Here is a 12006-nt window from a genome sequence, read left to right on the forward strand (position 1 = left end):
TGCAAGTTGGGCTTGGTCTTGCCCTTGAACCCTGCAACATATAAGGCAATGAGACTGGGGACTGAGAGGCTTCAGAAAGTGTGAGTCTACTTGGCAAAGATAAGTAATTTTACCGGTACAGCAGTCAAATGGGCATTATGCCTTGTGAAAGGGATACTCTGCTTACAGTAATTTGCTGGGTCACCATGTAAAAGCACAATGTGGGTATAAAAAATTATTTAAATGCAATCAAACACTAATAACACAATACTTGTATAATTCTCAAAAAGCTCAAGATATCATCTTGAAGCTGCATGAGTAGTTTCATGGAAATCACTAATCCATGATGCCTGGATACTTTTGGACCCTGTGCTGGTGTGGATTTCCAGCACTGTTTTGTGCAAATTGAAGCACGCCAAGATTATTAATTTTCCTTTGAAAATCTGAGCGAAATATCATATTCATTTAAAAATTAATAACAAGAGCTGTCTTAGAACAGTGTGCTCCACTTTTCTTGTTGTTTTCTGACTAAGAATAGTGTTTAAGTGTATAAGCATTATAATAAGCATTTTGATTATTTCACAATATTAAGTTTATTCTTAAGAAATATGCAATGACTTCAAAAGCATAAATGACAAGGATCTGTTACACACAGTGTTTCTTCTGGCCATGGGTGCATTGTTGTCTAAAGGGTCAAGTAAGACTTCGTTATTGCATTTTTCAAAAAATCAAGTTCTTTATTTCAGACAAAACATCACCCCTATACCAAGTTTATGTCTAAGTAAGAACTTCATCAACTAGCTTCAGTAACTTTTGAATTTTTGAGTTATTTTGCAGGATGAAGATTTTTGTGTTCAGTTTTCTCTGTAACCATAGCAACCACAATTTTTGTCTGACCAAAAAACTGAAATAAATTGCATATTCCTCACTTGACCCTGTATGCGCACACCAAGTTTGATAAAACAAGTATAAGTACTTTTTGGGTAATCCCAGGATCCAGATTCACATTTTTAATTATTTATGTTACCAAAGCAACTACAATTTGGTCTGAAAAAAAGAACTAGCATGCATACTCCCTGTCTGGTTCTATTCATATACCAAGTTTCATTTACCTAGCAGAAGTACATTTTTAGTTATTGCAGGATCCAGACTTGAGTTTGCACCAATTTCTGTTACCATAGCATAAGCGATAAAACTCTATCCATATACTGAGTTTCATCAACTTAGCTTAAGTGCCCGTTTAGTTACTTCATAATCCACACAAGAGTGTAAGAGACAGACATAGGCACGGAAAGAATGACACCTACCAGTTATATATCCCTATAGCCAGAAAACACAAAATCATCTACAGAAACAAGCAATTTAAACTTTAAAGAATACACATAGCATATACATGTTATATAAACACAAACAAGAGCTGTCACCATAGGATGACTTATGCCCCCTATAAACGCTTGATAGAAGTTATGAGCATTTTTTGAAACCTCAACGCAGATTTCGAAACCTAAACGCGGACCCTAAGTTCAAGGTCAAGGTCACAGGGGTAAATTTTTTGTGCATATGGAAAGGCCTTGTCCATATACACATGAATACCAAATATGAAGGTTATATCTCAAGGGACATAGAAGTTATGAGCATTTTTTGAAACCTTAATGCAGACTTCGAAACCTAAACGCGGACCCTAAGTTCAAGGTCAAGGTCACAGGGGTAATATTTTTTGTGCGTATGGAAAGGCCTTGTCCATATACACATGCATACCAAATATGAAGGTTATATTTTAAGGGACATAGAAGTTATGAACATTTTTCGAAACCTAAACGCAGTTTTCGAAACCTAAACGCGGACCCTAAGTTCAAGGTCAAGGTCACAGGGGTAAATTTTTTTGTGCGTATGGAAAGGCCTTGTCCATATACACATGCATACCAAATATGAAGGTTATATCTCAAGGGACATAGAAGTTATGAGCATTTTTCAAAACCTTAACGCAAAGTGTGATGGAAAGACAGACAGACGGACAGTCTGATCACTATATGCCGCCTTTTCTTCGAAAAGGGGGCATAAAAACAGCAGTGACCATTTTCAAATAAATTATACCAAACTCCACTCAGTTCAAGAGTTTACCAGAATTCAAAGGAACAGCCATATAAAAGATAGAACTCACAAACTGAAAACAGTCATACAAAATAATTCACTAACACAAATATAAATCCAACTAAATCAAAGTGATTAGCAATAACATGTAAAGGAAGCTTATGCTAAAAAAATTGTAAAATAAACACTACCTTTTCTTGAATTCATAACAAAACCTACAACATTAAACATACATACTTCAGAGTAAGTTCTACTAATTGTAACTAATAATATAGTATATTTAAATCTAATTTCAATGATGACTTTTTGTACAAAATATTACACAATTCAAAACAAATATCTTCACTGATACGTGTTCTTAGCATTAAGTTCTTATTAATAAAAAAGAGGTGTGTGTATAACAAAACAAACATAATACAACCTGTATCTCTATTGATGGCAATAAGTGTCATTCAGCATAATTATTTATGCAAAGCAGGCAGATGACAATATTAAGGGAGAAGTAATCAGGTATTATTTCTTCTGATGCCAATGGTCTCCTACATCATGCATAGAAGATAACAAACAATTTAATTTCAACATAACACAAACTAACACTTTATAGTGTATACAAAGCTGTACTTACACAATAATTTTGAAAACCTAATATTTGTGTATCAATCTGATTTCATGTTTTTTCATGTATTTTAAAAACAAGAAATGTTTATCAATCATGTATGTCACACAACTAGCAACAAAGTCGTCAACATGACCTTGACCTTTGATCTCTTGTTTTGAAGATCATAAGGGGTCATTCTTCGTCACGACTATCCATCATAGTTATTTATTCAATCTTAAGCTTTTTATATATATTCTGTTGAAACATTGTTAATCTTACAAACCCATGTGACGTCAATCTGTTAACTGTTGACTCCAAAACAAATAGGCATCCTTCTTTCCACTTAAGTAACTATTATACCAGTTTGCATGATCAATTCATACCAAATTAAATTATCATAGGTCAAAGTGTCCGATAGATATCATGCGGAAACTAATTTCTTGATACAAGCTCATGTGACCTTGACATTTGAGCTGGTGACCACAAAATCAAAATATGTCATCTTTTCCTCCTGTGTAACAACAATAACAAATTATATACATGTAATTGTAGGTAAAAGTGTTCTTGTTAAATGGCGCTGAACAGAATTTATTGTTACAAGAACATATGACCATGAAATTTGAAGTGGTTGTAACCTTATAATTGTGTTTTTTCCCCACTATATCAATGTATCCAATGTGCATGTTTGCAGGTAAACACATTTTTAATATAAAAATAAAATAAACTAGAGCTTTGTCACAGACGTGACGAATACCTCCACATGCTGCATTGACACATAATATTTTGCATGTCGTCTTCACAAAAAACAGCGGACACAAAGCTCAATTTTTAAAACGCACTAAGTGACCCCTTGCCATAGTTTTTGACCCAGAAAGGCCCATGTTCTAACTTGGCCTTAAGATCATCTCCATAAAACTTCTGACCAAGTTTGGTGAGCGGACACCATGCTGAATGTTAAAAAACGCACTAAGTGATCCCGTGACCTAGTTTTAGGCCCGGAATGGCCCATGTTCAAACTTGTCCTAGAGATCATTTAGATAAAACTTGTGACCAAGTTTGGTGAGGATTGGATGAAAACTACTTGAATTAGAAAGCGGACAACATGGTGAGGTTTAAAACGCACTAAGATACCCCCTGACCTAGTTTTTGAACCGGCATGACCTATATTCAAACTTGACCTAGACATCATCTAGATACAACTTCTGACCAAGTTTGGTGAAGATTGGATGAAAACTACTTGAATTAGACAGCGGACAACATTGTGATGTTTAAAACGCACTAAGTGACCCCGTGACCTTGTTTTTGACCCGGCATGACCCATATTCAAACTTGCCCTAACCATTATCAAAATACAACTTCTGACCAATTTTGGTGAAGATTGGATAAAAACTACTTGAATTAGAGAGCGGACAACATGGTGAGGTTTTAAACACACTAAGTGACACCGTGACCTAGTTTTTGACCCAGCATGGCCCATGTTCGAACTTGACCTTCACATCATCTAGTTACAACTTCTGACCAAGCGTGGTGAAGATCGGATTTAAACTACTTGAAATAGAGAGCGGACGCCATGCTCAATGTGTTAAACGTACTTAGTGACCCTGTGACTAAGTTTTTGATCTGGCATGGCCCATATTCGAACTTGGCCTTCAGATCATCTAGATAAAACTTCTGACCAAGTTTGGTGAAGATCGGATGAAAACTACTTGAATAAGAGAGGACACCATGCTGAATGTTAAAAAACGCACTAAGTGACCCCTTGACCAAGTTTTTGACCCGGAAAGGCCCATGTTTGAACTTGGCCTTAAGATCATCTAGATACAACTTCTGACCAAGTTTATTGAAAATTGGATGAAAACTACTTGAATTAGAGAGCGGACAACATGCTGAATGTTTAAAACGCACTAAGTGACCCCATGACCTAGTTTTTGACCCGGCAAGGCCCATGTTTGAACTTGGCCTAGACATCATGTAGATACAACTTTTGACGAAGTTTGGTGAAGATCGGATGAAAACTACTTGAATTTGAGAGCGGACACTTAATACGGACCGACAGACAGACCGATCAACCGACCGACCGACAAGTTCATTCCTATATACCCCCCTAAACTTCATCTGTGGGGAAATAATAATAATATAAAAACAAGAGTGCCAAACTGTCACAAGATACGCCCGTTTTAAGGCTTTGGACAACTTGATAACTTTACCATGACCCATATTTCAACTTGACCTACATGTACATATCATCTAGACACAACTTTTGACCAAAGTTGGTGAAGATCTAATGAAAACTACTTCAATTAGAGAGCGGACACCATGCTAAATGCTTTAAATGCACTACCGGTAAGTGACCTCGTGACCTAGTTTTTAACCTGGCATGACCAATATTTGGACTTGACCAACATGTAGATATTGTCTAGACACAACTTCTGACCAAGTTTGGTGAAGATCGGGTGAAAATTACTTCAATTAGAGAGCGGACACCATGCTGAATGCTTGAAATGGTTTAAGTGACCCTGTGACCTAGTTTTTGACCCGGCATGACCCATATTCGAACATGACCTAAATATTGTCTAGATACAACTTCTGACCAAGTTTGGTGAAGATCGGATGAATACAATTTGAATTAGAGTCCGGACAAAGTGGCGCCGTTGAAAATGCACTAATTGACCCTATGACCTAGTTTTTGACCCGGCATGACCCATATTCGAACTTGGCCTATATATCAACTAGATGCAATTGCTGACCAAGTTTGGTGAAGATCGGATGAATACAATTTGAAATAGAGTCCGGACAAAGTGGCCCCTTTGAAAATGCACTTATTGACCCTATGACCTAGTTTTTGACCCGGCATGACCCATATTCGAACTTGGCCTAGATATCAACTAGATGCAACTGCTGACCAAGTTTGGTGAAGATCGGATGAATACAATTTGAATTAGAGTCCGGACAAAGTGATGCCTTTGAAAATGCACTTATTGACCCTATGACCTAGTTTTTGACCCGGCATGACCCATATTCGAACTTGGCCTAGATATCAACTAGATGCAACTGCTGACCAAGTTTGGTGAAGATCGGATGAATACAATTTGAAATAGAGTCCGGACAAAGTGGCCCCTTTGAAAATGCACTTATTGACCCTATGACCTAGTTTTTGACCCGGCATGACCCATATTCGAACTTGGCCTAGATATCAACTAGATGCAACTGCTGACCAAGTTTGGTGAAGATCGGATGAATACAATTTGAATTAGAGTCCGGACAAAGTGATGCCTTCCGCCCGCCGCCCGCCGCCCGCCGCCCGCCGCCCGCCGCGGGGTTTCACATAATACGTCCCGTATTTTATACGGGCGTATAATAAAATAAAAATTACTGTGACCTTGACTTCCTTTGTTCCCAAATAGCCATCATACCAATTTGCATGGCTGTATTTTCTAGAAATCGGGGAAAATAATGGTCTATAACAAGACCATCCTACAGACCAAACTGATAGACAGACAGGTGTCAAGCAAAATACCCCTCTTATTTTAAAGGAGGAATAATAAAGCCAAATGACAAGTAGACTACCAGGTACAAGTCAAATACAGAAAAGTTAATTTTCTTGGCGTAAAAACCTGATCCAAACAACAAAGTTCATGACTAAGGTTTTTTAAGCCTTGTTAAATAAATTGATCAGTACTCAACTCTAATATGGTATCCTGTATACTATCAGAAAAATATATAATATTTTAACGTGGATGTCTTACCAGCTTTCCAGAGCATATTTCTCTGCTCATGGTTGGAGTTGAAGTCCTTGGCAAACGTGTGTGACTGCAGGAGGCACTCTACGAGCTGCAGGAGCTGGGCGGCACTCAGCTGGTGGTACATGCCCTGGTCCTCACGCTGGTACACACGCTCAAGGTCAGGCTGCTGGCCCGAGCTCTGAGACAGGCAGATTGCGAAATAAAGCAAATGATTGCCTAATAGTGCACAGGATTATGCAAAAGGACAACAGATTGTACAGTGCAGTAAAGGATTGCATAATATAGCAAAAGATTGCGCAATAGTAGAAATATGAGGATGCAATCGAAGCATTACAAGAATGCTCAAAATTGTTCAACATAAGTATTATACAGGCCTATTTTATTTATTAAAGTAGCAGACAAAATGTTTGAATTTAACTTAAATATTTTCAAAACATATTGTTTTGTTCATCTTGCACTTTTTATTGAATGCAGTTTAGTATCCTTGGTGTCAATTAATGATATTAGAATTACATTTTTTACTAGGTTCTTACACTAACTTCACTGGAAAAGGCTATTTTGGGAGCTTTCTTATTGTGATTAAAAACTTTTTCAAAATTAATCTAGTGTTTCACCCTGGTTGAGTAGATATGGTGTCCACCTCCTAACACAAAAGACCTGGACTTAATCCCTGGAGATTTTCATAGTCTTTCTTAAGTACTGGTTCTATCAAAGGAAATGACTAACTACAGGGGTGTGATTAAAAAACAACCAAAGGGAAGAATGTAACCTTCCTCTTAAATGGTTTTGCCATAAACTATTTTTGAAGAAAAGTTTACTCAAAGGGTAAAAGCCAGCTTTTCAAGGAGGAATGAAATCACTTGAAAAGCGTGAGGCTGTCAATCAAACAGCCTTAACTCCAGTACTCTCTGTGAAGGTACTGACCTGGGGGGCTGCAAGGTGTAGATACTGACCTGGGGGCTGCAAGGTGTAGGTACTGACCTGAGTTGCTGCAAGGTGTAGGTACTGACCTGGGGGACTGCAAGGTGTAGGTACTGACCTGAGTTGCTGCAAGGTGTAGGTACTGACCTGAGTGGCTGCAAGGTGTAGGTACTGACCTGAGTGGCTGCAAGGTGTAGGTACTGATCTGGGTGGCTGCAAGGTGTAGGTACTGACCTGAGGGGCTGCAAGGTGTAGATACTGACCTGAGCGGCTGCAAGGTGTAGGTACTGACCTGAGTGGCTGCAAGGTGTAGGTACTGACCTGAGCGGCTGCAAGGTGTAGGTACTGACCTGAGCGGCTGCAAGGTGTAGATACTGACCTGAGCGGCTGCAAGGTGTAGATACTGACCTGAGCGGCTGCAAGGTGTAGATACTGACCTGAATGGCTGCAAGGTGTAGATACTGACCTGAGCGGCTGCAAGGTGTAGATACTGACCTGAGTGGCTGCAAGGTGTAGGTACTGACCTGAGGGGATGCAAGGTGTAGGTACTGACCTGAGGGGATGCAAGGTGTAGGTACTGACCTGAGGGGCTGCAAGGTGTAGATACTGACCTGAGGGGCTGCAAGGTGTAGATACTGATCTGGGTGGCTGCAAGGTGTAGGTACTGACCTGAGGGGATGCAAGGTGTAGGTACTGACCTGAGTGGCTGCAAGGTGTAGATACTGACCTGAGTGGCTGCAAGGTGTAGATACTGACCTGAGCGGCTGCAAGGTGTAGATACTGACCTGAGCGGCTGCAAGGTGTAGGTACTGACCTGAGTGGCTGCAAGGTGTAGGTACTGACCTGAGGGGCTGCAAGGTGTAGATACTGACCTGAGCGGCTGCAAGGTGTAGGTACTGACCTGAGTGGCTGCAAGGTGTAGATACTGACCTGAGCGGCTGCAAGGTGTAGGTACTGACCTAAGTGGCTGCAAGGTGTAGATACTGACCTGAGTGGCTGCAAGGTGTAGGTACTGACCTGAGTGGCTGCAAGGTGTAGGTACTGACCTGAGTGGCTGCAAGGTGTAGGTACTGACCTGAGCGCCTGCAAGGTGTAGATACTGACCTGAGCGGCTGCAAGGTGTAGATACTGACCTGAACGGCTGCAAGGTGTAGATACTGACCTGAGCGGCTGCAAGGTGTAGGTACTGACCTGAGTGGCTGCAAGGTGTAGGTACTGACCTGAGTGGCTGCAAGGTGTAGATACTGACCTGAGCGGCTGCAAGGTGTAGGTACTGATCTGAGCGGCTGCAAGGTGTAGGTACTGCTCTGAGTGGCTGCAAGGTGTAGATACTGACCTGAGCGGCTGCAAGGTGTAGGTACTGACCTGCGGGGATGCAAGGTGTAGGTACTGACCTGAGTGGCTGCAAGGTGTAGGTACTGACCTGAGTGGCTGCAAGGTGTAGGTACTGACCTGAGCGGCTGCAAGGTGTAGATACTGACCTGAGCGGCTGCAAGGTGTAGGTACTGACCTGAGGGGCTGCAAGGTGTAGATACTGACCTGAGCGGCTGAAAGGTGTAGGTACTGACCTGGGGGGCTGCAAGGTGTAGGTACTGATCTGGGTGGCTGCAAGGTGTAGGTACTGACCTGAGGGGATGCAAGGTGTAGGTACTGACCTGAGCGGCTGCAAGGTGTAGGTACTGACCTGAGTGGCTGCAAGGTGTAGGTACTGACCTGAGGGGCTGCAAGGTGTAGATACTGACCTGAGCAGCTGCAAGGTGTAGGTACTGACCTGGGGGGCTGCAAGGAGTAGGTACTGACCTGAGTGGCTGCAAGGTGTAGGTACTGACCTGAGCGGCTGCAATGTGTAGGTACTGACCTGAGCGGCTGCAAGGTTTTCCGCGTCCTCCTTGCGGCTGGTGGTGGGGAAGAAGACGATGTTGTCGATGGTCTGAATGAGCTCCAGCTGCACCACACACTTGATGAGCAGGCATTGAAACAGCTTCTGGTCGGTCAGCACCTCTGTAACATGGGGGAAAACTAACATGAGCATAAAGTGTCGTCAATAATTAGCCTGTGAATAATCAATTAACAAAAATTTCCGCCTAAAATTGATTTTCACTAAGAAGAGAATTCCTTTAAAAAATACAATCAGAGCGGAAAGTATTATGCCAGAATGTGCAGGCTAATCTTAGAAAGCTCTTTAGGCACATACATTTAGGCACATACATTTAGATCCATTTAGGCACATACATTTAGATCTCTTTAGGCACATACATTTAGATCTCTTTAGGCACATACATTTAGATCTCTTTAGGCACATACATTTAGATCTCTTTAGGCACATACATTTAGATCTCTTTAGGCACATACATTTAGATCTTTTTAGGCACATACATTTAGATCCATTTAGGCACATACATTTAGATCTCTTTAGGCACATACATTTAGATCTCTTTAGGCACATACATTTAGATCTCTTTAGGCACAAACATTTAGATCTCTTTAGGCACATACATTTAGATCTCTTTAGGCACATACATTTAGATCTCTTTAGGCACATACATTTAGATCTCTTTAGGCACATACATTTAGATCTTTTTAGGCACATACATTTAGATCTCTTTAGGCACATACATTTAGATCTCTTTAGGCACATACATTTAGATCTCTTTAGGCACATACATTTAGATCTTTTTAGGCACATACATTTAGATCTCTTTAGGCACATACATTTAGATCTCTTTAGGCACATACATTTAGATCTTTTTAGGCACATACATTTAGATCTCTTTAGGCACATACATTTAGGCACATACATTTAGGCACATACATTTAGGCACATACATTTAGGCACATACATTTAGGCACATGCATTTAGATCCATTTTAACAGAGTGAAGCTTAATTATATACAGTTGTTTAAATTTGGGAACTTTTGGACAAAAAGAAGTGGGCCTTAATGCTAGGGCTTTCAATCTTATATTTCCACAGCAGACATTAGATTTTTTTACATGAACAGGCTGATAACCAAATTTCACTTAAAATTATCTGGCTGGTTGTTACAGCAAATATTGGTATTGAGTAATAAAAGATTGATGCAAAATTTTATCCGACATTTTTGTCTATGGTAAAACTCAGACAACAACAATGGTCATGTTAGAAACCACCTACTTGTTCTGGGGAACTTGTGATCCCGTGAGTCAACAGACACGACGCTGTTGACGCTGTGGTTGCTGTCTGCTCGCTGCAGACGACTCGGGTCATGTGCAGTATCCATGGTAACGGACTCCATGCCACCAATCACATCCTCCACAGAAGACATCCCATCATCTGGCTTCCAGACCAACAATCTACAAGCAGTTATTTTTGTAAAACACCATTTTACAAAACTTATGCCTTGTTTGCTTATTGGATTTTTTGGGTCATTTTTATCAATATTTAGTCATTTCATGACATTTAATCTACCATGGACTTTCACAGCCCGCAATAATGCATGTGTCCAGGGGTGCTTGAATTCTGTCATTAACATAAGCCGGCGCCTAAAAAGAGCATATCAACACTGCACAGTGCAGCATAATATATCATTTAAGCTGCTTTAATGACTGAAGTTGTTGATAACATTACTGTAAAAGATTTCCCCTTACATCACTTTGGCCTTTTTAAGTAAGGAAACCAGAACAAACACTCAAGTGATTTCCACTCCTTGTAGGTGGAGTTTGGTCTAACAGGGAAAATCGAATTAAGTGCTACTTAATGCGTAGTATCGACAAATAAAAATAAAGATTACAAGCAATTTTGTTGAATAGATATCCCCTTCCCAAAATAAATTTTGTGATAGATGGACTGACAAATGGATGGAAAGATGGACAACGCCTATTCTATATCCCTCAGCCTTTGGCAGATGATAACAAGACTAATCATTAGCAGAACATCATGGCAGTATACATTTCTTCTTAGTAATTTCTTTGGTTGAATTCGAGTCAGTGGATGCTGAGAAATAGCCAAGATAAGAATTTATTATTTATTATACATTAATTTCAGAAATCTTCAAAGTACCTTACTCTAAAACAAGATGACCATAGTCCCTAAGGCATTTACCTAAACCCAAAGAAACTTGACTAGTTTGAGAAAGTGTGAGCTGATTTATGAAGATTGAACCAAACAAGTAACTTCTAGAGAATTTTCTTCTTTTATTGCTGACCTAGTTTTTGAGCTCACATGATTCAGTTTTCAATCTCAGCCGAGATTTAATTGGGACAAATGTTCTGACAGGGTTTCATGGAGATTGGGCAATAAATGTGGCTAATATAGCATCAATGAGTTTTCACTCTAGCCATATAACGAAAACTGACTCCCATCCTATGTTTTTCAACAAACCAGAAGCATTTTAAACTCGACCAAGAACTCATGAGAACAAGTGTTCTGACTAAGTTTTATTAAGATTGCACTAAAAATGTGACTTCTAGAGTGTCAACGTTTCCGCATAGCCATAGTAGGACAAATGCCCCGCTCCTATTGGCCATGTTTTTCAAACAACTGTAACCATTTTCACACTCAGCCGAGCTGTCAATAGATCAAAGGTTCTTACCATGTTTCATAAAGTTTGGACCATAAATGTGACTTCTAGAGGGTTAAGAAGGTTTTACTATAGCCATTTAAGAAAAAATGCCCAGCCCCCCTGGCAGCCATGTTT

General features: G+C 40.0%; 1 protein-coding gene across 9 annotated transcripts in view; it reads right to left on the minus strand.

Moving 5' to 3' along the window:
• The window catches only part of LOC127867530 (brefeldin A-inhibited guanine nucleotide-exchange protein 1-like), an 82881-nt gene that overhangs the window by 7632 nt on the left and 63243 nt on the right, over nucleotides 1-12006 (minus strand). For 5 of the 9 annotated variants that reach the window (XM_052408776.1, XM_052408778.1, XM_052408774.1 and 2 more), the window contains 4 exons: nucleotides 10485-10663; nucleotides 9191-9333; nucleotides 6415-6589; nucleotides 2262-2285 (listed from right to left, as the gene is read on the minus strand). In XM_052408776.1, coding sequence (XP_052264736.1) covers nucleotides 2262-2285; nucleotides 6415-6589; nucleotides 9191-9333; nucleotides 10485-10663 — 521 coding nt within the window. The remainder of the gene's footprint in view (nucleotides 1-2261; nucleotides 2286-6414; nucleotides 6590-9190; nucleotides 9334-10484; nucleotides 10664-12006) is intronic. The other 4 variants (XM_052408780.1, XM_052408777.1, XM_052408782.1 and 1 more) reach the window with 1 other exon arrangement.

Source organism: Dreissena polymorpha, chromosome 2 (assembly GCF_020536995.1).
Source record: "Dreissena polymorpha isolate Duluth1 chromosome 2, UMN_Dpol_1.0, whole genome shotgun sequence".
Lineage (NCBI taxonomy): Eukaryota > Metazoa > Mollusca > Bivalvia > Myida > Dreissenidae > Dreissena > Dreissena polymorpha.